We start from the raw sequence: 27,048 nt of genomic DNA on the forward strand, positions 1-27,048 counted from the left end.
AAGAATGGGATCTCGCTATATTGCCCAGGCAGGTCTGGAACTCATGGGCTCAATCTGGCCTCCCACCTCTGCCTCCCTAAGTGCTGGGAGTACAGGCATGAGCTACTGTGCCCGGCCAGAGCAAAATATTCAAAGCAAGCAGGAAGGAAATAGACAACATATAGAGGAACAAAGGGGTGACAACAGATGTCTCGTGCAGACAATACAAGCAAGAAAATATTGGAGAAGTAACTCTAAAGTGCTGAAAGAAAAAAACTCAAGCCAGAATTCTAGATCTAAGGAACATATCAAATATGAAGGCAAAATAACGAGTTTTCATGTGTACAAAAGCTGAAGGAAGCATACCAGCAGACTAGCACTACAAAGTCCTCTGGCAGAAGAAATGATACCAAATGGAAATGTGGAACCCCATCAGGGTTTCTCCCCTTTGGCACTGGCGACACTTGGGGCTAATAATTTATTGTGGGGGATGCTCAGTAGTATAAATAGCCTCACTCACTACAGCCCAGAAGCACCACAGCTCCTGTTATGGCAACAAAAATTGTCTCCAGATATGACCAAAGGACCCCTGGAGGGAAAAATCACCCCTGCTTGAGAATCATCATATTCGATGGATGATTTTATTTCATATTTTCCATCTCTATCCTTTTGAGCAATAATCAGAGAATTCCTAGGGCCAGTTCACGAATTCACTCCTCAGCTATACCTATTCTGCTCTTCAACCCACCTATTGGGGGGTTCTGAAAAAACAATAAACCTTATTTTTTAGGAGTTTTAGGTTCACTTGAAAATTGAGCAGTTACCATATATCCCCTGCCTGTGCACATGTACACAACCTCCTGCACTATCAACACCCACTGTGGTACTTTTAACAACTGATTAAACTTCATTGACACATCATCACCCACAGTCCATAGTTTACATTAGGATTCATTCTTGGTGTTGTATCTTCTGTGAATTTTCACAAATATATTACATGTATCCACCATTATAGTATACAAAATAGTTCATTGCCCTAAAAATTCTGTTCTCTGCCTGTGCATTTTTTCCTCCCCCAACACCTGACAACTCAGTGAGTTTTTAAACTTCAATTATTAATGTTCAGTATCTCTTTTCACTGTTTGTTCTTGTTTCATGACTGCCTATTTTTTTAAAAATAAAATACCCATTTGTCTCAAGACCTTGCTCTATCGGAGACCTACTCTGATAGCTCTATTAACTTTTTCCCTTAGGTGAGAATTCTATTTGGTGCATGTGCTATTGTGTCCGGAATTGGTGGGTTCTTGGTGTCACTGACTTCAAGAATGAAGCCTCGGACCCTCGCATTGAGTGTTACAGTTCTTAAAGGCGGCGTGTCCAGAGTTTCTTCCTTCTGATGTTCAGATGTGTTTGGAGTTTCTTCCTTCTGGTGGGGTTCGTGGTCTGGCTGGCTCAGGAATGAAGCTGTGGACCTTCGCCGTGAGTGTTACAGCTTTTAGGGCGGCGCATCTGGAGTTGTTCCTTCCTCCCGGTGGGTTCGTGGTCTCGCTGGCTTCAGGAGTGAAGCTGCAGACCTTCGCGGTGAGTGTTACAGCTCATAAAGGCAGTGTGGACCCAAAGAGTGAGTAGCAGCAACATTAATTGCAAAGAGTTAAAGAACAAAGCTTCCACAGGGTGGAAGAGGACCCCAGCAGGTTGCCACTGCCGTCTGCGGCAGCCTGCTTTTGTTATCTTATCTGGCCCCACCCACATCCTGCTGATTGGTCCATTTTACAGAGAGCCCAGGGCTCTGTTTTGACCGGTCGCTGATTGGTGCGTTTACAATCCCGGAGCTAGACACAAAGGTTCTCCAAGTCCCCACTAGACTCAGGAGCCCAGCTGGCTTCACCCAGTGGATCCCCCACCGGGGCCGCAGGTAGAGCTGCCTGCCAGTCCTGCGCCGTGCACCCGCACTCCTCAGCCCTTGGGCAGTCGATGGTACTGGGTGCCGTAGAGTAGGGAGCAGTGCTCGTCTGGGAGGCTCGGGCTGTGCAGGAGCCCACGGTGGGGAGGCTCAGGCATGGCGGGCTGCAGGTCCCGAGCCCTGCCCCGCGGGGAGGCAGCTAAGGCCCCGGGAGAAATCGAGCACAGCGCCGGTGGGCCGGTACTGCTGGGGGACCCAGTACACTCTCCGCAGCCGCTGGCCCGGGTGCTAAGCCCGTCATTGCCCGGGGCTGGCAGAACCGGCCAGCGGCTCCGAGTGCGCGGCCCGCCAAGCCCACGCCCGCCCACCCGGAACTCCAGCTGGCCCACAAGCGCCCTGAGCAGTCCTGGTTCCCGCTCGCGCCTCTCCCTCTACACCTCCCTGCAAGCTGAGGGAGCCGGCTCCGGCCTTGGCCAGCCCAGAAATGGGCTCCCACAGTGCAGCGGTGGGCTGAAGGGCTCCTCAAGTGCCGCCAAAGTGGGAGCCCAGGCAGAGGAGGCGCTGAGAGCGAGCGAGGGCTGCCAGGGCTGCCAGCACGCTGTCACCTCTCACTATCTTTATGGAGATGGCATTCCTCAAATGTCTGGCCGCTATGGGGCACTTGTGTTCGTATTAGACACATCTTGGTAGGTCATCTGTTGCATGTGTGACCAGTATACTTGGAATGGTGGTAGCTGCTGCTGCATGTTGCACCCTAAACTGTTTTCAGCTGGGCTACCTCAGCACCTAGGCTTCTATATGTTTGTACTCAATTCTTTCTGGGCATCACCAGCCACGTTGGACACTATCTTGTCTGACTCCACCACTACACTCACTATGTTCACCTGGAAACACAAACCTTATTGCTGCCTAGGTGGCCCAAGGAGTGCTTGGGATGAATCGTCACCTTGTCCATTGTCCTTGGGCTCCTATCCTTACAGCCTTCCAAACAGATTTAGAGAATGAATTCTCCCCATGCCTATCAACTTCCCTAGCCACCTTTACTCTTAACTTCATCCCCTATCGTCTCCTCCAGGACTTTGGCTTCTCTTTCTTGCATGTCCTGTTAGCTACCTCCCTTTAGCCTATGAACATGTTCAGTTTCTATTTGCTCTTAATCTTCTTCTTTTTTTTTTTTGAGACGGAGTCTCACTCTGTCGCTCAGGCTGGAGTGCAGTGGCATGGTTTCAGCTTCACTGTGTAACCTCCACCTCCCGGGTTCAAGTGATTCTCTTGCCTCAGCCTCCCCAGTAGCTGGGATTACAAGCATGCACCACCACATTCGGCTAATTTTTGTATTTTTAGTAGAGACAGAGTTTTGCCATGTTGGCCAGGCTGGTCTCGAACCCCTGACCTTAGGTGATCCGCCCACCTCAGCCTTTCAAAGTGCTAGGATTACAGGCGTGAACCACCACGCCCAGCTTGCCTGTAATCTTGTACGCCTTTTTAATTCCTCCTTTCTCAACCATTTTAAGAGTTGACTGCATTCTTGTTTCATATCCCATCTTTGCATTCTAACTTCCATGCCTCTCCCACAACTGAGACTTCTCTCGCTAGTTTATCAGTGCCTCCTAATTGTTACGCACAGTATACTTCGGATGGCCTCTCAGCCACACTTTACACTATTATCTGTCTTCTTGGCTTTTTTGACATTCCTTCTCAATTCCCTTTCCTCCTCTTTTGACTGTTCTCATGCTCCTGTGCATCCATGTGCTTCTTATATGTTAGTGGGCCCTTTGCTATTGGCTGCATTTGGCGAGAAATGAGCTGCGTTTATAGGGAAGAATGAGAGAGAATGAGTCCAGAAATGTGCAGATTTGCTGTGCTGGAAAAGTCAAGTTATTCTGGACCCCAACAGGACATAAAATAGAGAAAGCCAATGAAATCCAATTAAAATTCAACCTCTTGGCAAAGCATGCTTGAAACCGAACTTTGGCTCCAGCCACTACTTGTGTGAACTTGGGCAAGATGCCTTTCTGTGTCTTGGATTCCTCATATATAAATACCTACCGGACTGGGTTAATCATCAAGATTAAATTAGTGAACACACGAAAAATACCTAGAACACTGCCTGGCATAGTTCAAGGCTCAATTAAAGTTAGACACTATTATGCCAAAAAAAAAAAAAAAAAAACAACCAAAAAGCAAAAAAACAAAAAAAGTGACGGTAGGATGGCTTCATGAGAGTTCAGGGATTTTTGCTCATTTTTACCACTTTCACAACTGACTTTTCTTAATGGTTAGCGGGACACCTGAATGGTGGATGTTTACACTTGTGACTGTCTCACATATCCAAAGCTCAACTGTCTCAACATGTCCAAAGCTCAACCCATCATCTTTCCCTCTCCCGTGTTCCCTCTTACCTAGATAAAGGCACTAACATCTTCCCAGTCACTTGTCTAATAATCCTTGCTTCCTTCCTGTCCCTCATGCCCCAATTCCTATTTAACGGCCTAAACAGATCTTGAATTAATCTTTCCTGCGTTTCCACGCCCACTTAGAGTCCCTCATCTCTTGCCCTATTTTCTCAATGCCCTCCCATCCTCTACTGCAGATCCCCTCAAGTCCATCCTCGATGCGTGACTCTAACTTCACGCCATAGGGGACCTATGGAGCCGCTGCGACTAACGCAACAGCGGACCTGCTCATCACTGTCCAGGGCGGCCTGCGACAGACCCCCGGGGCCCTGGCCCTGCTGCCGCGGTCCCAGCACTTCCCCTCGAGGGTTCGCGGCGAACAAGGCCGCGCGGCCCCGGCTTTCCCGGAGCGCACGGTCCCGCGCTCATGCGGCTAGAGGGAGGCAGCCGCAGGACTGCCCAGCCGCCTCTGCTCCTCCGGTCCAGCTCAGGCCCCGCCTGCTCTTACGCCGACTAACCGGCCGCGGCCCGATGGCGGCCCTGCCCCAGACAGCCAAGGTCACGGGGCTCCCCCGGAAGTGAAAGTGCGGGGATCCGCGGGCCCAGGAAACGCCGCTCCCCGCACCCCGTTCCCGGGAAGCTCTTGTGACGCGCTAGGCCCCGCCCCCACCCGTCACCTGACCCCGCGCAGCCCCGCCTCCTCGCTGGGGGCTCGGCGGCCCTGTGAAGCGGGTGGATTGGCTGGGAGTGCTTCGCTCAGCCAATCCGGGCGCGCCCGGGCGTTGCGGCCCCGCCTCCTCTCCGGCGCCCGGGACTGGTAGCGCTCCGCGGGAAGGAGGCTGGAACCCCGGCAGCAGTGGCGCGGGGATGGAGGCGGCAGTGGTGCCGGGGAGGGATGCGCGGGCACCCGCGGCGAGTCAGGCCAGCGGGTGCGGGAAACACAACTCGCCGGAGAGGTGCGTGCCTTCAGGGGAGGGCCGGGGGGCGGCCGGCGCCCGTCGCCGTTTGTCCCGCGCGGGAGGACGAAGGGGGCTGCCGGCCGGCAGCTCTCGCGTGGGGCGTCCCGCGTGGGGATGTCCACGAGGTCGGCCTAAGTCAGGGATGCGAGCTTCGAGGAGGAGCGGGTGCGAGCTGTGGCCCCGGAAGGGCCCACGGAGAGGTGACTTTGGGACCGAAACCCGAGTGACTTCTAGGGGTGAGGTTTGCAGGTTCTGGAGAAGCAGAGCCTGCCAGGAAGACGGCACAGCAGATGCGAAGGGCAGGGGACTTGTCGGAGGTGACCCGGCAGAGCCCCTGAGCCCGGGAAGAACTTTGAGGTTCATTCGGAGCCTTATGGGGCCTGGGAGGTTGATCACGGGGCGATGCAATTTAAGTGTTTTGAAGGAGTCCTTCTGGCTGCTTTCTAGAAAGTAGGGGCGCGGGTAGGTGTGGGACGAGAGGAAGCCGGGAAGCCAGTTGGGGATCTTGTAACAACCTAGGAGGGAGATGTGTGCGCCCAGAAACGGGTGCGTTGGTAGGAAGCTGGTGCACTGGGGCAGGTGAAAGGGAATCAAGGGTTCTCCCAGGCTACTGGCCCAGCTGCAGGAAACGGGATGGCCACCGCTGAGAAGCGCGGAGACCTGGAGCACGTGGTGTCCACACTAGTTAAGTCCGAGAAGGGCAGGAGGCAGGGATATGAATTTTCCGGTTTGTGTGTCTTCTCTTTCCAGACCCCTCTTTTTCCTTTTTGTGAGCTCATTCGCTACCCATGCTTAGAATATGAGGGGTCCAGGCCTAAAGCACACACATTTGGCATTCTCCCTTGGTTGGAACAAAGTGAAGGGATCTGGGAAAATATCCCCTAGGGAATCAGTGGAGCGGGATTCCCAAGACTTTTTATTTTTTGGTTATGAAGCTAACAAAGTTGAGCCTGCTCATCCAATACTGATAGCATTTTAAGGAAGCAGCAAATAATGAAGCAAAGGAATGTGTAAAGTATTAATCTGAAATTCGAGCCATAGATTTGTTCAGCCCAGCAGCAGATTGAAGAGCTATAGTCGCTCAACAAACACTAGCTAGCCTAAGGTACTTTGGATGCTTATTTATAGGAAAGAAAAACAGATTTAAAGACACAAGCAAAGTCAAGCCGGGCTGGGGGATTCCTGGGACTATTAATACTAGTACCAGAGTGGTAAAGATTGGCGAGTCAAACTTGTCAAAGCCTTGTACCTATTGAGTGATTTTTTTTTTTTTTAATTGAGATGGAGTCTCACTCTGTCACCTAGGCTGGAGTGCAGTGGTGCAGTCTCGGCTCACTGCAACATCCACTGCCCGGGTTCAAACGATTCTCCTGTCTCAGCCTCCCGAGTAGCTGGGATTACAGGCACGTGCCACCACGTCCAGCTAATTTTATTGTATTTTTAGTAGAGATGGGGTTTCGCCATGTTGGCCAGGCTGACCTTGAACTCCTGACCTCAGGTGATCTGCCCGCCTTGGCCTCCCAAAGTGCTGGGATTACAGGCGTGAGCCACAGGGCACAGCCTGTTGAGTGATTTTGAACAGAAAAGATGCTTCATTACAACTAATGCACATTCTGTCCACACTCAGTGGCTTAACAGCCATAGTTAGTCATTGTATCTGGGTTTTCATGTGGATTGGTGTAAGCACTGTTTATTTAAAAACTAGGTAAATTAATATCAGGCAGGACTACTACTACACATTTTTCTAAAGGCTTTCGAAGGTTTTGGGTATTAGTAAAAAGATATACCGATAAATTTTACTTAGTGAGGGATCTTTCAGGGAATTTGTACTTTCTGTGGCATTTATTTTGTCATCTTATAAAAATCAGGCCCCTGCTGTGTGGCAACCATGGGCTTCAGCATTGGTGACAGGGCAGTGAGAAAAACAGAGCCCCCATGCCCATGGAGCCATACTTCTGTCACTCTATTAAGGTAGACAGTAAGGGAACAAGTCTAGTATGTCAGATGATGATGCTGCCCAGAAAGGAAGGAGGGAAGGGGACCTGGAGGCTGGGGAGGGAGGGACATAGGTGGCTGCAGTTTCGTGGGTTTGTTTGTTTTTTTTTTTTTTGAGACAGAGTCTCACTGTGTTGCCCAGGCTAGAGTGCAGTGGCATGATCTCAGCTCACAGCAACCTCCGCCTCCTGGGTTCAAGCAGTTCTCCTGCCCCAGCCTCCCTAGTAGGGCTAATGTTTGTATTTTTAGTAGAGATGGAGTTTCACCATGTTGCCAGGCTGGTCTCAAACTCCTAACCTCAAGTGATCCACCTGCCTTGACATCCCAAAGTGCTGGGATTATAGGCATGAGCCACCACACCCAGCCAGCTGTAGTTTTAAACAGAGCTGTGAGGCAGGGGGTCTCACAAGAGGACTAAGTTGGAACAAAGACCTGAAAAAGTAAGGTGGGGGCAAGGCATGTAGTCTTTCTGGGCAAAGAAACTGAAAGTGCAAGGTCTGGGGCCAAAGTTCACCTGCCCCGGGGAGAAGCCCAGGTCACCACGAGCCCCACAGGCCATCGCAAAAATGGGTGTGGGTAAATAAGGCGAACCTCTGATGAAGTTAAAACAGCAGACAGGAAAGTTCCCTTGGGAATGTGCAGCTGTTCCGCTCCTTCCATAAGGAAGAGGCCAGCGATCTGCCCTTTACAGCAGTCAGATGGGTAATCTGGGCCCAACAGACCATTAATCCTACCAAGGGGTAGAAAGAGTGTTTGTTGTTAGAGACTGGGTCTGGCTGTGTTGCCCAGGCTGGAGTGCATTGGCTATTCATAGGCACCATCATAGCTCACTGCAGCCTCAAACTTCTGGCCTCAAGAGGTCATTCCGCCTCAGCCTCCCCCGTGGCTGGGACTACAGGCACGATCCACTGCGCCTTGCTAGAAAGAAATTTTGAAAACCTAAATGAAAATCCAAGTCCTATCAATTATAAAAGAAATTGACAAAAACTAGATTATTAGAAATTATGCATATATTTTCCATAAGTAGAAATTATGCATATATTTTCCATAAGTAGAAATTATGCATACATTTTCCATAGGTAGTGCAGATCTGGAGATTCCCATGTGCAGCTTGTGGATGCCTGCAGTGCTTATGCAGAGGACTGCCGTGCCCTTGACATTATTTGCTCCTGCCGATGGGATAGACACAGAGCAGCCGTATTTCCCATATGCCATCTCCTTTTCCTTAATGGGTGTCTTTGCTTTCTTTCCTTCAGGAAAGTTTATATGGACTATAATGCAACCACTCCCCTGGAGCCAGAAGTTATCCAGGCCATGACCGAGGCCATGTGGGAAGCCTGGGGAAATCCCAGCAGCCCGTATTCAGCAGGTAATTCTAGAAGATGCATGTGTTCACAGATGGGAGATAATGGGGATGGGGTGCTCTTAGAGAAATTGCACACCCACATGTGACGGCTTTGTTTTGAATAGGTTTCTGTTAGCTGCAAATCTTTAGCTGTAATTTTTGATAGTTTCTTTTCTGAGAAGTCCCCATTTGTAAGCTGAGCCTTGTCGATACTGTAATCTTTAACCTTTAATGTTTAATCTTTAACATGCTGTCCTGTCACCCTTTCCCAGATGAGAAGGGTGTCTATTGAGAGTTCCTTGAAGTAGCAGTCAGTACCTATGGAGCACTTCACAGATCTAGCTCAGTCAATCCTTACAGAATTTGCAAAATACGTCTTTTAGGTCATCAGGATAACATATAATCCTGGCCCTTTTTAAAGATGAAAATTACTTTTTCATTAATTACTTTAGTTATGAATATTCTTATTTGTTTCCAATTTATTCTTATTGTAAGGTAGAGCATTAAATTGGAGGTTTTGGAGAATAATTTGCTTCAAGTCAGTTCTATGACAGAGTTACATTCTGTTTTTCAGACAGATGAGCAAGCTAAAGTCTTACCTTTCTTATTTAATGTCTATTAGGGATAATTAAGATAAACTATGTTAACTGTGGATTATGATGAACTAAAATAACTTCAAACAGAATATTGCCAGGCCATATGATTTAGTAACACTTGTGTACAATTTACAAGTTTAATATGTTCTCATATCCATTTGCTTATTAAACATTTCACAGCAACTTAAAGCCCTTCAGCTCAGATACTAGTCATTCATTAACTTATTTGTTGGCTTATTTGTTGATCTATTCTGGCTAATCTTCTGCACATTGCCTTGTATCCAGTCTCTCCTTTAGTAAAATTGAAATTTCTGACGTATTAAACTTGAAAATATGGAGAATAATTAAATGCCGATGACAGGCATTGTCTCCTGAAAAAGTCTGGGAATCGCTCTCAGGGAGAAATCATGTTCTGGACCTGAATGAAGCCTGGCAGTGGCTTTTAGGTTTCCTTGGTAGCTTTTGTTTCCACAAATTAAGAACCATAAACTCAAAAGTGTTGCAGTTCACTTTCTGTTGCTACTCAGATAGAAATGCAAAAGAAAAAAAATCAATTTATAGAGTGGTTTAATTATTTTCACAATATTGTTATTTAAACATTCTTTAATAATATTTAAATATTATTATTATGATGATGATTATTATTATTATTATTATTTTGAGACTGAGTCTCGCTCTTACCCAGGCTGGAGTGCAGTGGTGCAATCTCGGGTCGCTGCAACCTCCACCTCCCAGATTCAAGCGATTCTTCTGCCTCAGCCTCCCAAGTAACTGGGACTAGAGGCACGCGCCACCATGCCTGGTTAATTTTGTATTTTTAGTAGAGATGGGGTTTCACCATCTTGGCCAGGCTGGTCTTGAACTCCTGACCTTGTGATCCACCCACCTCGGCCTCCCAAAGTGCCGGGATTACAGGTGTGAGCCACCATGCCCGGCCTAAATATTATTGTCTAAAGTCTTTGAGGGAAATTTATTTTAAGGAAAATGTTGAGGATGTGGGGAAAGATTTTACATACCTAAGATATTTATCACAGTCTTGCTTATAATAGCAAAACAAACAAACAAAAACCCTGAAAATAAGCTCAGCATTCAAGAATTTTTATGAAAAATAAACTGTCTTCGGCAAAACAGAAGAAACCTAGTGAGCGTTGCACTGTTGTGCATGTGGAAGTCTCTTTACTGCCTGTTGCTGGAAGATAGCTGGTGCTCAGACCTCCCCTCCAGCCCACTGCAGTCACTACATTTTAGTAACGGAAGCCTCTGGAAGCTTCACCATATACCTGTGAGAAAAGGACCGTGAAAAAGGCAGTTCATCTCTTAGTATCATCATGAAAACAGTTTTGACTTTGTGGACCTCGTGAGAGGGCCTTGGGGTTTTGGAAACCGCTGACGTAAGCAGCACTGACTGAGCACCAGCTGTGTACTCAGCACCCTGCTGGGGGAGGGATGAAGCACAGTGCCCAAAATGTATTTGAGTTTTCGAGGCATTACTTTGTCCACTATGTGGAGAAGGGACCCTGGTGGGGGCCTGCTAGGAGAACATCACAGCGGTGGCCTTGGCTTGGCTGGTGGCTGGGCGGTGGAGAGGCAGAGTCAGGTTTGGAACATCTTTTGAACACAGAGCCTACAGCATTTGCTGGTGGATTAATTGGCGGGGAATGAAAAGGGAAAGAGCCCACGCTTTTGCCCTGGGCTGCTGAGGGATGGAGTTGCCATTTCCTGAGTGTATTAGTCTGTTCTCATGCTGCTAATAAAGATGTACCTGAGACTGGGTAATTTATAAAGGAAAAAGGTTTAACTGACTCACAGTTTCCCATGGCTGGGGAGGCCTCACAATCACGGAGGAAGGCGAAAGAGGAGCAAAGTCACGTCTTAAGTGGCAGCAGAGAAGAGTGTGTGTGCAGGGGAGCTCCCCTTTATAAAACCATCAGATTTCATGAGACTGATTCACTATCACGACAATAGCATGGGAAAGACCTGCCGCTGTGATTCAGTTACCTCCCACCGGGTCCCTCTGATGACGTGGGAATTTTGGGAGCTACAATTCAAGATGAGATTTGGGTGGGGACACAGCCAAACCATTATCACTGAGAGAGGGAAGACTGAGAGTGAGGGTGACAGTTTATTACGGTGACTTTTAGTGTCACCAAGAAAAATGATGGAGTTTTCCTAAACACCACTTAGGTGTTTAGGAAACTACTACTAAAACTGACATCTATACAGTAGCGTTAAGGAGCAGCAGAATTACTTTGCATATTTATTTTACCTCAGCTTTTTATATTTCTCTTTTTTATGATGTTTTGTAATAGTATATGTTTTAGTGGAGCCTGCTCAATTTTTTTTTTTTTTTTTAAATAAGACTGAATGGTCAAAAAAGTTTGGGGACTCCTGGTGTGTACACTAAGAATGGTCACTGAAACTTTCGGAATTCCCATGCCAGAGCCTTTCTTTCTTTGCCCCATCAAGCATGGTTGCTGTGTTTTCCTTCTAGCCAGTGAAACTGGGTGATGGCCGGATGCATAGCCCTGTTTGAAAGCAGGTGTGTCCCTGAGACAGTAACCTTTGTAGCCCAGGTACGCTGTGGGCGACATGCAAAATGAGATATGGCACTGGACTTCGTGTTGAGGTGTCATGAGTTCTGTTTTTGCTTATTTTTGTTGTTTGCAACTCATTTCATCCTTTCATTCTCCTCTCTTGATGAATGGGAAGCAAGGCAGATGGCCACAGCTTCCCTCCCTCTAGCATCCGGTAAGAAGAAAGCCACATCTTGGGGGATGTCCAGGTTCTTAGCCAGGCTCCCGTACTTGTTTCTGGGTCTCATGGAGTTAATAACTCTCAGTTTGGTCCCTGGTTCGTTTCTGTCTCGGCCGCCCCTTTGCCGGGTTGTGTCTAGGTTGTAGCATTTTGCTGTGCTCACATTAAGGGGCCAGGTTTTGTCTTAGAATGGCCCACGCAGACCTCTTATTCCTTTGTATTTGGTTGTCCTTTTAGATGCGTTGATTGAGCTTGGTGAAGCAATGTTAATGAATTTCCTTTTTGGTCCCTCAAGGAAGAAAGGCCAAGGATATTATAAATGCAGCTCGGGAAAGCCTCGCGAAGATGATAGGGGGGAAACCTCAAGATATAATCTTCACTTCCGGGGGTACTGAGGTAAAGCTTCTGAACACACTCACATTCTTTTAACTGTAAGTTATAATAAAATACACAGAAAGTGATTCCCTTTTGCTACATTTTCATTTAAAGAAAGAGTAGGCCAAGTGTGGTGGCTCATGCCTGTAATCCCAGTACTTTGGGAGGTCAAGGCAGGAGGGTTGGTTGAGCCCAGGAGTTTGAGACCTCCCTGAGCAACATAGGGACAGTCCATCTCTACAAAGAAAAAAAAAATTAGCTGGGCGTGGTGGTGTACACCTGTAGTCCCAGCTACTAGGGAAGCTGAGGTGGCAGAATCATTTGAACCCAGGAATTCAAGGCTGCAGTGAGCTATGATCATGCTGTTGCACTCCATCCTGGGCAAGAGAGTGAGACCCTGTCTCAGAAACAAAGAAAGAGTAATGTGTGGTCTTGCTATATTGCATACTAGCTCGAGATAATTAGTATATATCCTTTAAGTAAATTCCAGGTAGCCAATAGGATTTTTGTAATGTAATATGTAAAGTAACCTGCTTTGCATTGTTATTTCCATAAAGGTTTCCCCGTCATTGTTGCCCTGGAATCATTCCTTTTCATCCCTAATTGATAGATATTTAAGGACTTTCCAAGGTTTTGCTGTAACAGACAGTGCTGCACTTAATAAATATAAATAACCTTTATACACACTATTCTGTTTCACTGTGAATGTAGCTGTAGGAAAAAGTCCAAGAACTGGAATTGCTGGGCCACGGGGCTCATTTGGTAGATGTGATAAATGGCCCACAGTAGAGGTTGTACCAATTTATATTCCCACCAATAGTGGGTGGCTGGACAAAATACTCTTTATGGCAGATTTATAAAATGTAAAAATTCATAATATTCTATGCATATAACCAAACTGCACTTATACCAATACATTTATATAAATTCTTAAAAATTAATAATACTGCTTAACAATAAAACAGACATGATTGACTGGAAATGAATCTCATGTTTTTGAATGTTGGAAAACCCCAAATCTTTCAAAAGGTCCAACTCAGGAAGTTGAATTTCTTTGAAGCTTTTTTGATGTTAGCCACAAAAGAAATTAAGTAACAGAATTTGTTGCTCTGACCCTTACCTCAGCACAGTTTTTGTAAATGCTTTTTTTGCTGTATCTCTGCAGTCAAATAATTTAGTAATCCATTCTGTGGTGAAACATTTCCACGCAAACCAGCCCTCAGAGGCACACACAGGTGCGCACCACAGCCCAGTGAAGGGGGCCAAGCCCCATTTCATTACTTCCTCGGTGGAACACGACTCCATCCGGCTGCCCCTGGAGCACCTGGTGGAAGAACAAGTGGCAGGTGAGTGAGTGCAGGGTGGCCCCGGGACCAGCCTGCTGAGCTCCAGCTGCGAGGCGGGAAGTGGCCTGCGAGCAGAGCCCGGGATCCGCTGCGGAGATGTAGATTCAGTGTGCCACTCACTGTAACTCACTGGTCCTGATGGGGAGGCAGGCCCTGGCACCTTGGTGAATAGTTGCCCCTCACTGCACTGGGCTCCCTGGCTGCCCCTCTCGGTGCAGAGGCCAGTTGCCACAAGAGGGTCGGCAAGTGTGGCCAAACTTTCCCTTAGGAAAAACATTGAGAATGAATATGTAGAACTAGCCATTTGTATAACTGAGTGATATTTGAAACTTGCATACAATAAATATTTAAACTTTAAATAGTACGCCTGCAAATAGGCAAATGATGCTTGTCATTATTTGGTTTTCACCATAAAATCTCGGCTCCCACTCCTCTCACATGAAGGAAAAGGATGAAATAGACTTAAACTTCAGGTGTGAAGCCTGGAACAAGCGAGCTGCCGAACCTTATCTCAGCACCCATGACGCGAGGCCTCCTGCTGTGTGTGGAGAAGCGGAGTGAGGTGGTGCCCAGGTGCAGCAGCAGGCGCAGGGGCCCTCAGGGAGGAGGAGGCTCGCTGCAGCAGCAGTGGCCTTGTGGCTGTCACACAGCAGGGACAGAGCCACAGAGTCATAGGAAGTCCCAAAAGGGAGTGACATGTTCACCAGGTGTAGACCATTAACTTGTAAAAATGGGGCAGCCAATTAATCAACACTATCCTTGAAACAGATTTTCTTCTCAGCCTGAGTTTTCTTGTGTAATCTGTCTGGAAACCTGCAGGTGAATAAAAAGAAAATATTTTTATCTTAAAGATTAAGGTACTGTGGCCAAACTGCTTGGTTTGACTGTGAAGCCTTTTTTGGAAAAAAAAAAATTTTTGGCTGGGCGCAGTGGCTCAAGCCTTGTAATCCTAGCACTTTGGGAGGCGGAGGCGGGTGGATCACTTGAGGTCAGGAGTTCGAGACCAGCCTGGCCAACATGGTGAAACCCCATATCTACTAAAAATACAAAAATTAGCCAGACATGGTGGTACGTGCCTGTAGTTCCAGCTTCTGGGGAGGTTGAGGCAGGAGAATCACTTGGACCCTGGAGATGGAGATTGCAGTGAGCCAAGATCCATTGTACTCCAGCCTGAGAGACAGCAAGACTCCATCTCAGGGGGAAAAAAAATTTATAACATTCTCTCTGTGGTCTTACTTGAATGCTTGCCCATAGGTAAACATATTCACGTGAAGGATTTAGATCCCAAGATTTAATTTTTTACCACTTAAAAAAATCTAATTTTCTTATTTAAGTACTGTTAGTTTTTGGTACCTTTTTTTTTTTCTTTGAGATGGAGTCTTACTCTGTTGCCCAGGCTGGTGTACAGTGGTGTAATCTCAGTTCACTGCAGCCCCTGCCTCCTGGGTTCAAGCAATTCTCCTGCTTCAGCCTCCTGAGTAGCTGGGATTACAGGCACAAGCCACCATGCCTGGCTAATTTTTATATTTTTAATAGAGATGGGGTTTCACCATGTTGACCAGGCTGGTCTTGAACTCCTGACCTCAGGTAATCTGCCTGCCTTGGCCTCCCAAAGTGCTGGGATTACAGGTGTGAGCCACCTGAGCCCGGCCAGAGCCCAGCCTCTGGTACCTTTTTTTCCCTATCTTACCAATACAGAGAAGGGCAACTTAGTATACATTATTATTAGTTACTGTTATAATTAATTAACCTTTTGTTTAAAATTGTACAATTTAAAAAATGTATAGACATGCACGTGATGGAAATAGTTAAAATATTATAGAAAAGTATAAAGTAAAAAGTCTGCCAGGGTGCGGTGGCTCACGCCTGTCATCCCAGCACTTTGGGAGGCCGAGGCGGACAGATCACTTGAGGTCAGGAATTTGAGACCAGCCTGGCCAACATAGCAACCCCGTCTCTACTAAAAATACAAAAAAAATTTAGCCGGGCGTGGTGGTGGGCACCCATAATCCCAGCTACTCGGGAGGCTAAGGAGGAGAATCACTTGAACCTGAGAGGGGGAGGTTGCAGTGAGCCAAAATCGCACCACTGCACTCCAGCCTGGGCGACAGAGTGAGACACTATCTCCAAAACGAAAAAACAGAAGTCATTCTCCTGCTGCCCCTAAACCTCTGCAGCAGCAACCACTGTTACAGTTTGCCTTGAGTTTTTCTTGTGGATATTATCATTTTAACCACTTCCGGTTTAAGCTAAATAACTTAAAAACCTAACCCCCAGTTCTTGGTTTATCAACACAAGCATCCTCAATGTAAAAATGAGGGCTTGGACCTTCATAAGCCTTCCTCACGCTCCCTCTGTCTCCACACATCCCAGTGGATTTCTTGTATATCGGCTTTAATGAGCTATCATTCATCCACTGAAAGTGTACAGTTCAGCAGTTTTTAGTGTGCTCACCAAGTTGTGCAGCCATCACCACTGTCAGTTATAGAAAATTCTCACCAGCCCCAAAAGAAACCTTGTACCAGTTAACTGTAAATCTTCATTTCCCTCAACCCTAGGCTACCACTCATCTACTTTCTGTCTTTACAGATTTCCATATTCTAGACTCCCTTATGAATGGAATCTTATAATGTGCTCTTTTTGACGGGCTTCTTCCATTTAACATAATGTTTTCAAGGTTCACCCATGTTGTAACATGTATTTAATTCATTTTTTACAGATGAACAACATTTCATTGTCTATCTGTACCACATTTTATTTGTCTGTCAGTTGATAGACATTTAGATTGTTTCCATTTGTTGGCTGTTATGACTAATGTGACATTTGTGCATATGTTTTAGTGTATTGGTATGTTTTTATTTCTTTTGGGTTTATACTTGAGTGGGATTGCTGGGTCATGTGGTAACTATCTGACAACTGTAAGGTAACTCTGTTTAACCTTAAGCTTTGTTTTCCAAAGTAGCCGCACCACTTAGTACTCCTATTTGCAGTGTCATAGGGTTCCAGTTCCTCTATGTCTTTGCTGACATTTGGTATCTGTCTTTTTGATTATTGCCAGCCTAGTAGGTGTAAAGTGGTATCTCATTTTGGTTTTGATTTACAATTCCCTGATGGCCAGTAGTGTTGAGCATCTTTCATGTACTCATTGGCCATTTGTATATATCTTCTTTGGAAAAATGTCTATTAAAGTCCTTGCTCCTATTTTAATTGGATGACTTGTCTTTTTATTGAGTTGTAAGAGTTCTTTATATATGCTTAATACAAGTCCCTTGTCAGATAGATGATTTGTAAATATTTTCTCTCATTCTGTGGGTTTGCTCTCGCTCTCATGGTATCCTTTGAAGAACAGAAGCTTTTCATTTTGATGAAGTCTACTTTTGTTGTTGTTGTTGTTCCTTGTGTCATATCTAAGAAGATTTTGTCCTGCCCAAGGTCATGAAAATGTACTCATATTTTCTTCTAAGAGTTTTATAGTTTTAACTCTTACATTTAAATCTGTGGTACATTTTGAGTTAATTTTGTGTGTGGTGTGAGGGAGGAGTCCAAATTTACTTTTTTTGCATGTGGACATCCAGTTGTTCCAGCACATTTGTTGAAAAGACTCTTCTTCCATGGATGGTCTTGGCACCCTTATTGAAAATCAGTTGACCATAGTATGTGAGGGTTTATTTCTTGACTGTCAACTCTATTCCATTTACCTATATTTCTGTTCTTAGATTGGTACCAAACTGTTATGATTACTGTTGTTTGTAGTAAGTTTTGAAATAGGAAAGTAGGAGTTCTCCAAATTTGTTATTTTTTAATATTGTTTTGGCTATTCTGCATCTGTTGAAATCTCAAAAGAATTTTAGGATCAGCTTGTTAATTTCTGCAAAAAAAATCCAGCTAGGAGTTGATAGGGATTGAATTGAATCTGTAGATGAATTTGGTCAGTATTGCTACCGTAACAATATTGTTTTCCAATCTGTGAACATGTGATGTCTTTATAGTTACTTTAATTTCTTCCAGCAATTTTTGCAGTTTTCAGGATTAAGTTTTTGCACTTTTGTTAAATTTATCCTTAAGTGTTTTATTCTCTTGATACTATTGTAGATGGAATTGTTTTCTTATTTCATTTTTGGATTGTTCATTGCTAATGTATGTAAATGTAGTTGACCCTTGAACATCATGGGTTTGAACTCTGTGGGTCTACTTATATGTGGATTTTCTCCTATCTCCACTGTCTCTATGTCATCAAGATCAACCCCTCTTCTTCCTCCTCCTCCTCAGCCTACTCAGTGTGAAGATGATGAAGATGAAGACCTTTATGATGATCTGCTTCCACTTAATTAATAGTAAATATATTTTTTATTCCTTATGATTTTCTTAGTATTTTTTCTCTAGCTTACTTTATTGTGAGAATATAGCATATAATATGTAATATACAAAATATGTGTTAATCAACTGCTTACGTTATCAGTAAGGCTTCTAGTCAACAGTAGGTTATTTGTTGGTTAGGTTTGCGGGGAGCTGGCTGGGTGTGGTGTCTCACATCTGTAATCCCAGCACTTTGGGAGGCCAAGGGGGGGGATGGATCACTTGAGGTCAGGAGTTCGAGACCAGCTTGACCAACATGGCAAAACTCTATCTCTACTAAATATACAAAATTAGCCGGGAGTGGTGGCACATACCTGTAATCCCAGCTACTTGGGAGGCTGAGGCAGGAGAATCACTTGAACCCAGAAGGTGGAGGCTGTAGTGAACTGAGATGGTGCCACCACACTCCAGCCTGGGCAACAGAGCAAGACTCCATCTCAAAAAAAAAAAAAAGTTTTGGGGGAGTCAAAAGTTAGACACACATTTTCGACTACATGAGGGGTCCACATCCCTAACCCTCACATTGTTCAAGGATCAACTGTACAGTTGATTTTGTATGTTACTCTTGGGTTCTGCAACTTTGCTGAATTTATTAGTTTTAATTGTTAGTTTAGTTTAGTTTAGTTTTGTTTTTGTGAGGCAGTTTCGCTCTTGTTGCCCAGGCTGGAGTGCAATGGAGTGATCTTGGCTCACTGCAACCTCTGCCTCCTGGGTTCAAGTGATTCTCCTGCCTCAGCCTCCCAAGTAGCTGGGATTATAGGCATGTGCCACCATGCCCGGCTAATTTTGTATTTTTAGTAGAGGTGGAGTTTCACCATGTTGGTCAGGCTGGTCTTGAACTCCTGACCTCAGGTGATCCCCCTGACTTTGGCCTCTCAAAGTGCTGGGGTTACAGGCGTGAGCCACCATGCACGGCCTAATTGTTAGTTTCAGTTGGTTCTTTAATGGATTCCTTAGGATTTTCTGTATAGAGGGTCATATCATCTACAATTAGAGATAGTTTTACTTCTTGTTGTCCAACTTGTATTTCTTTAATTTTATTTTCTTGTCTAATTGCCTTGGCTAGGACCTCTTGTACAATGTTGAGTAGAAGTGGCCAAGGTGGATATCCTTATCTTGCTGGTGATTGTAAGGGAAGGTATTCATTCTTTCATAATTTCATGTAATGTTAGCTGTGGGTTTTTTGTAGATGGCCTTTATCAGGGTGAGGAAGTTCCCTTCTGTGCTTGGTTTGTTGGGTGTTTTTATCATGAAAGGGGTGTTGGATTTTGTTAAATGCTTTTTCTTCATTTATTGAGATGATCATGTGGGTTTTTGTTCTTTATTCTGTTTGTAATGTTGTATTACCTTAACTAATTTTTGAATGTTAAACCATTTAATCCTTTTCATATGTTTTTAGATTTGGTTCACTAGTATTTTGCTGAAGATTTTTCTGTGAATATTCATAAGAGGTATTAGTCTGTAGTTTTCTCGTGGTGTCTTTGTCTAGCTTAGTGTCAGGGTAAAATTTGCTCCATATAAATCATGGGAAGTGTTCCCTCCTCTTCTGTTTTTTGGAAGGGTTTATGAAGACTTGGTTTTAATTCATCTTTAAATATTTGACAGAGTTTGCCAATGACAACATCTGGGCCTGGGCTTCTCTCTGTGGAGAATTTTTAAGTTACTGATTCAGTCTCTTTACTTTTTATGGGACTGTTCAGGCTTTATCTCTTTTGAGTCATTTTCAGTTGTTCGTGTCCTTCTAGGAATTTGTGCATTTCATTTGTTATCTAATTTTATTGGCATACCATTGTTTATAGTAGTCTCTGGTAATCCTTTTTTATTTCTGTAAGATTTATATATCCCTTTCATTCATGATTTTAGTAATTTTATTTTTTTCTTTCTTGATCAATTTAGCTAAAGATTTATCTTTTTAAAAACTCTTTTTAAAGAACTAACTTTTAATTTTCCTGTGTTATTTTTGTAGTCTCTATTTTATTAACTTCTACACTAATCTTTATTAACCCATTTATGCCAGAGGTTGCAAGTTTTTTTGTGTGAAAAATCAGACCTTGGCAATAACCTTGAGCAGTAGGATATAAATAACTCCCACAAGCTTAGCGTTCCAATAATGGAACACTAGGCATAAATGGGTTCTTTCTTCCTTCTTGTTTTAGGTTTGGTTTGTTCCTTTTTTTTACATTGTCTTAAGGTGGAAGATTAGTTATGATTTGTATTTTTTTTTTTTTTGAGACAGAGTCTTATTGCCCAGGCTGAAGTGCAGTGACACAATCTCAGCTTACTGCAACCTCCACCTCCCAGATTTTAGCAGTTCTTGTGCCTCGGCCTCCCAAGTCACTGGGATTACAGACATGCACCACCACATCTGGCTAATTTTTGTATTTATAGTAGAGACAGGGTTTTGCCATGTTGGCTGGGCTTGTCTCGAACTCCTGACCTCAAGTGACCCACCCACCTTGGCTTCCCAAAGTGCTGGGATTACAGGTGTGAGCCACCATGCCCAGACATTTTCTCTTTTTTAATGTACACATTTAAAGATATAAATTTCCCTCTAAGCACTGCTTTAACTACATTCCACATGTTTTAGTACGTTGTGTCTTCGTTTTCATTCATCTCAAAGTATTTTCTAGTCTCCCTTGTGGTTTTTTTTCTATGACCCATTAGATATTTAAGAGTGTATTGTTTAATTTCCATATGTTTTTTAATTTCTAAGATTTCTTTCTGCTAGTGATTTCTAATTTTCTTCCATAAGAGCTAGAAAATACTTTGATTTAAATTCTTTAATTTTTTTTATTTTGTGGCCTAGCCATATAGTCTATCCTAGAGTATATGTCAAGTGCACTGGAGGATAATGTATATTCTGCTGTTGTTGGGTGGAGTGTCTCGTAGATGTCTGTTAGGTCTACTTAATTTGTAGTGTTATTCAAGTCTTCTGTTCCCTTGTTAAAATTCTGCATAGTTGTTGTATCCATTATTGAAAATGTGATTTTGAATGATCCCACTATTATTAATCAGTGGTCTGATTAATAGTTGATCACACTATTAATCAGTTTCTCCCTTCAAACCTGTCAGTTTTTGCTTCGTGTATTTTGGTGCTCTGTTGTTAGGTGCATATACATTTATATTTGTTATATATTATGGATGAACTGGTTCTTTTATCATTATAAAACGTCCATCTTTATCGCTGGTAACTTTTTAAGTCCCTTTTATTTTATGTAAGTATAGTCATTCCAACTGTCTTATGGTTGCTGCTAGCATAAATATCTTTTTCCATTCTTTTACTTTTAATCCATTTATGTCTTTAAATCTGACATGTTGTAATACACTGTAAGAGACATATTGTGGCTATGAGATTAATGATAGCCATAAGGCCCATGCAAACATCTTGCAGGGCTGACACTATGTGTCAATTAGCAGTATGACGCAACATGGTCTAGGGATTTCCAACCCTGGCTTGGTAATTTCCAGGAGGTAAGACCACCTCAGCATAGATGGAACTCTCATAAAGCATAAATACAAAGCTTACCCTTACCAAAATAGCTTAACTCCCTTATGGAAGAAAAACCTCGTAACTGACCTGGACTAAATACAAGATAAGAAAGGGGAAGAATCCCCAAAAATCTGAGAATGTTCTCTGGACAGAGACTTTCCCAGCCAGGCAGTCATCTGATACCTGAATGTATCTGACCCTTGGCACCTGCCTGTTCCTGCTAGCTATCTTGTAAGAGCACTGCCAGAATAAACTGCCTGAACATCACACAGCATTGAAGACTTATCTTTGATGTGAATAATACGAAAAGGGAAAAGTCACCTTTGGGGAAGGTTAACTAGGCCCACCCCAAGATCCCTGAACAGGACGCATGGGTCTCCTGTGGATTTTCTTTTTTTTTTTTTAGACAGAGTCTCGCTCTGTTGCCCAGGCTGTAGAGTGCAGTGGCACGATCTTGGCTCTCTGCCACCTACACCTCCCAGGTTCAAGCCATTCTCCTGCCTCAGCCTCCCGAGTAGCTGGGACTACAGGCACCCGCCACCGTGGCTGGCTAATTTTTGTATTTTTAGTAGAGACAGGGTTTCACCAAGTTGGCCAGGCTGACCTTGAACTCCTAATCTCAGGTGATCCATCCACCTTGGCCTCCCAAAGTGCTGGGATTACAGGCGTGAGCCACTGCACCCGGCCAGTTCTTTTTAAATCTAGTCTGACAGCCTCTGCCTTTTTATTAGATTGTTTAATCATTCACTCTTAATGTTACTATTGACATAGTTGGAGTACCACCTATATTTTCATTTTTTGTTTTCTGGATGTCTCATATATTTTTTGTTCTCTTTTCCCCCTTTACTGTTTTCTTTTGCATTAACGAATATTTTCTAGTTTAACATCAAAATTCTTTAGTGCTTTTTTCACTTTTAAATTAGTTATTTTCTTAGTGGTTATCAAGGGCTTACTATATATGTATAAACTTACCAGTATTTACTTCAGATTTTTACTAATTTAATTCCAGTAAGATGTAGAAATGTTACTCCTATACAGTTCTGTTCCTTCTTTTCTGTGCTTTTATTGTTATGGGTATTACATCTATATATGTTACAAACTCAACAGTGCATTGTTACAAATATCTTTTTTTTTTTTTTTTTTTTTTTTGGAGACAGAGTCTTGCTCTGTCACCCAAGCTGGAGTGCAGTGGTGCAATCTTGGCTCACTGCAACCTCCACCTTACAGGTTCAAGTGATTCTCACACCTCAGCCTCTCAAGCAGCTGAGATTACAGGCATGTGCGATCAGGCCCATCTCATTTTTGTATTTTTAGTAGAAATGGGGTTTCTCCATGTTGGCCAGGCTGATCTTGAACTCCTGGCCTCAAGTGGTCTGCCACCTTGGCCTCCCAAAATGCTGGGATTACAGGCATGAGCCACTGCACCCAGCCACAAATATTATTTTAGTTAATTTCCTGTCTTTTCTTTCTTTCTTTCTTTCTTTTTTTTTTTTTTTTTTTTTTTTTTTGAGACAAGATTCCACCCTGTCACCCAGGCTGGAGTTTGGTGTCATGATCACAACTCACTACAGCCTCAACCTCCCAGGCTCAAGTGATCCTTCCACCTCAGCTGCCCTAGTAGCTGGGACTACAGGCATATCCCATCACACCTGGCTAATTTTTTATTTTTTGTGCAGATAAGGTGCCCTTATGTTGCCCAGGCTGGTCTTGAACTCCTGGGCTCAAGTGATCCTCCTGCCTTGGCCTCCCGAAGTGCTTACAGGCATGAGCCACTGCACCTGGCCAATTTCATGTCTTTTAAGGAAGCTAAGGGAAGAAAGAGCAAGTATAGGTTTATAGATTTTGTTTGAGTAACCTTCTTAGTTGCCTTTTCACATTATCTTCATTTGTTCCATGGATCTGAATTATCATCTGGTGTCCTTTCCTTAATAGACAGTTCTGCTCCCTTCCACCTCCTTTGTGCTATTATCATGAAATATTGTGTGTTATAGCCCTACAAAATAATTATTTACATGTTATACAGTTGCTTTTAAATCAGTTAAGAGAAGCAATATACAGTTACACTGCCCTTTTTTTCCTTTATGTTTTTGAGACGGAATCTCTTTTGCTGATTTCGCGATACTTTCTGTGTCTTTGGCTTTCAACATTTTCATTATCATGTGTCTGGGAGTGAATGTCTTTGTGTTTTATCCTACCTGGAATTCATTGAGCTTCTTGGGTATGTAGATTAATGTTTTCCATCACATTTGAGACGTTTTCAGCCATTATTTTTCAGAGACCTTTTCTGCCACTTTCTCTTGCTCCTGCCCTTCTGCTACTCCTGTTTTCCATATTTGGTGCCTTATGGTGTCCCACATTTCTCTGAGGCTCTGTTTATCTTTCTCATGTTTTTCCTCTCTTATATTTGGATTTCATAATCTCTGTAAATCTACCTTCATGTTGACTAAATGTATTTTCTGCCAGTTCCAGTATACTCTGGAGCCCCTCCAGTGAATTCTTCATATCGGTTGTACTTTCCAACTCCAGGATTTCCTTTTGGTTCTTTTTCATAATTTCTCTCTCGTTTATCTTGAGGACTCTCTATTTGATGAGCCATTGTCATCATACTTTTCTTTATCTCTTTAAGTACAGTCGCAGGCAGTTTTTATTGCTTGTCTTTTTTCCTGCTTTTCCACACGCTGAAGATACCAGTTAGAATTTTTTTAGTTTTCCTGTTCCTGGGATTGCTTCTGTGTGATCTAGAATCAGTCATTTACCTGTTCATCCTGGTTTTTCCTCAGGCTTGGGAATCCTGGATTGTTCCTGTGGATGGATGAAGCATTTCATTGTTTGATGTAGGGGCTAGGGAGGGCTCATCTCCAATTCTCAATGCGTTTCCCCAGGAGGTGTCTCCCAGGAAGGGAGGGCCCACGGTGGGCTCTGCATTAGGTGGTGGCAGCAGAGCCCAGCAAGCCGCGTGGACCCCGCCCACTTTTCTCTGTGACTTCCCTGGACAGAGCTGCCTTTGCTTTGCTCCTCTGAGTCCCCTAGCAGATGCCTCAAGCTCCTCCCCCTTTTCTAGATCCTTCCCCCTTCCTGTGAGCCTGCCTTGTGCCTCTCTGGGCCTGTGGTGCTGTCTCAGCCTGAGGCCAGTGCCTCTGCCGCTGACTTGGTGTACGGGAGCAGGGAGTGCTCGGACATTGGGACACTGTCCTCTGCCGGCCTCAGTAGCTGGCCCTTGCCCTGCGCTTCCCGCTGTCCACCCTGAACTTGGGCGGCCACTGGATCCTTTCAGATTGGCCTTTAAGTGTTCTTTTCCCTGTTAATCTAATGCCATCGTCTTGCTACATTTTAGGGACTCCTCAAAATTCCTAGTCCACATACCCCACCCCACCCCTTTTTATTTGAGACAGTGTGTTACTGTGTCAGCCAGGCTGGAGTGCAGTGGTCTGATCTCCCTATGTTGCCAGGCTGGTCTTGAACCCCTGGGCTCAAGCAGTCCACCCACCTCGGCCTCCCAAAGTGAGCCACTGCGCCTGGCCAGATACCCTTTGTTGGTGTTGTTTTGATTTGATTCTTATTCGGAGAAGTAGCTGTTTTCTCTTTCATTTCAGTAGGATCCTGAGTGGGCAGTGGATACATTTGTTTTTCACCATTTTAAACTCAAAGGACTAAAGCTAAACAATGTAGTCTCCTCTGCTCATTTTCCATCTGCAGTAGTGAGACTCTCAGTGCCTGGGGCAGCCAGTGCCTGGCGCGTAGGAGCGGCTTCATCAGCACTGGCTTGGTGCCGAATGCGTGGCAGTGAAGTGCTGTGCGGCTAGGACCCTCCCCAAAAGCAAGAGCCTGCATCCCTGTTTCCGCTTCCCCTTCTGTCTCCATAGAAGCAGAAAGGCACATAGGTTCCACGACACCGATTCACTCACTGCAGCCACGTTAAAGACGCGTTCACACTGAAGCACCTGACAGTGACGCTGAGCCAGTGATGATGGGTGGCTTATATTCTTCTTTATAGTCTTCTGAACTTGGACAACAGTTTACTTTTATAGTTGTAGAAAACTGTTAAGCTCTGTTGGAATGCAGTTTTGAGAGGAATCAATTTGTGCAGCTCAGTTCAGTACTCATGTTTGTTTCCCAGCGGTCACCTTTGTCCCAGTGTCCAAGGTGAGCGGGCAGGCAGAGGTGGACGACATCCTCGCGGCAGTCCGCCCAACCACATGCCTCGTGACCATCATGCTGGCCAACAATGAGACTGGCGTTGTCATGGTGAGTCGGCCTTTGTTTCTCTTTAAGGAGAGCTCATGGGGAAGAACAGCGGCTTAGACTCATGGCGTTTCAGGTTTCCCAGCTCTGGCCTCTCCCGTTTCTCTGTTCACTTTGATGATGTTTGGCCTGTGCTCACTACTCCTGATTTCTGTCATTCAGTTTTCATCAGATCGGAGCAACATACTCAACTGTTTCCTTTCCCCGTCAGCCTGTCCCTGAAATCAGCCAGCGCATTAAAGCCCTGAACCAGGAACGGGTGGCAGCTGGGCTGCCTCCCATCCTCGTGCACACGGATGCTGCACAGGCCTTGGGGAAGCAGCGCGTGGATGTGGAGGACCTGGGCGTGGACTTCCTTACAATCGTGGGGCACAAGGTACGTCTGCAGAGGCTTCCTCCCTCTGTGGGCAGAGCCTGCTGCGCAGGTGGCTGTTTACTCCTCGGTCCGTAAGCCTCACTGCCCACCATGAACCAGGCCTTGGGGGCACTGCGAGGAGCAACATGGGATCCCTGTCCTCAGGAGCTTTAAGAGGGGAGCCCCACATGGCCAGCATGCCAGGACGAATGCCATGGCAGGGATGATGGGGGTGCCCAGCCCACATGGGGCAGGGTGGGGGCAGTAGACCAAGCTAGGGGAGGAGACATCAAGATCTCAGGGAGAGTAAGGCAGGGGGTTCGGCCAGGCAGTGAGTGTCTCTGCAGCGGACAGAGCATATGCAGAGGGTGTGGGGTGGAAGATGTGGGGACAGGAAATTATTGCTTTCTCTAATGTGATTTCAGATGCGGCTCCTCAGCAAAAACTTTGCAGCTATCTTTAAGGTGGGAGTATGGGGAAAATAGTTAACAGTGAAGACCCTTCTGAAAATTTTGCACATCTTTCTGGCAGCTTACCAGGGCCTGAGCTATTTTTAGTACTCAATTTTGAAGCACAGTCCTCAGCTGGTTTCCAAAGGAGTATCTGTGCTGGCCTGACACTGGCACTCCAGAGTTCTGCATTGTGTCAGCTGGAAACATGGAATCATTTGCAGGAAAAGCCCTGGCCAACCGCTGGTTCCAACCCCTCTCTATTTATGTGTTCTCTTTCTTTTTTTTTTTTTTAAACCTGTGATTCGTATGACTTGAGATCCTTTTACAAATTGTATCACATGATGTGCAGGGGAGAGCTGCCTGCCACAGAGCTGGGCACGAGAGTCTAGCACCTGCGCTGCCTCCTAGGTTGGGGTTCCACCCTGCCCCGAAGGCTTTTGTGACTCTGCGTGTCAAAAGGGGTGGCACTCAGAGGCGCCACAAGGAAGCAGCAGGACTGTGCATT

At 45.0% G+C, this 27,048-nt stretch overlaps 1 protein-coding gene across 10 annotated transcripts in view; it reads left to right on the forward strand.

Annotated features, from left to right (window-relative positions):
* The first annotated feature begins 3,065 nt into the window (after positions 1–3,065).
* Positions 3,066–27,048, forward strand: part of SCLY (selenocysteine lyase) — a 40,122-nt gene continuing 16,139 nt past the window's right edge. For 8 of the 10 annotated variants that reach the window (XM_063648182.1, XM_054479406.2, XM_054479408.2 and 5 more), the window contains exons 1-6: positions 3,066–5,234; positions 8,489–8,601; positions 12,223–12,323; positions 13,468–13,648; positions 25,612–25,739; positions 25,948–26,112. In XM_063648182.1, coding sequence (XP_063504252.1) covers positions 5,146–5,234; positions 8,489–8,601; positions 12,223–12,323; positions 13,468–13,648; positions 25,612–25,739; positions 25,948–26,112 — 777 coding nt within the window. In that variant the 5' untranslated portion in view covers positions 3,066–5,145. The remainder of the gene's footprint in view (positions 5,235–8,488; positions 8,602–12,222; positions 12,324–13,467; positions 13,649–25,611; positions 25,740–25,947; positions 26,113–27,048) is intronic. The other 2 variants (XM_063648185.1, XM_054479413.2) reach the window with 1 other exon arrangement.

Source organism: Pongo pygmaeus, chromosome 11 (assembly GCF_028885625.2).
Source record: "Pongo pygmaeus isolate AG05252 chromosome 11, NHGRI_mPonPyg2-v2.0_pri, whole genome shotgun sequence".
Classification (NCBI taxonomy): domain Eukaryota; kingdom Metazoa; phylum Chordata; class Mammalia; order Primates; family Hominidae; genus Pongo; species Pongo pygmaeus.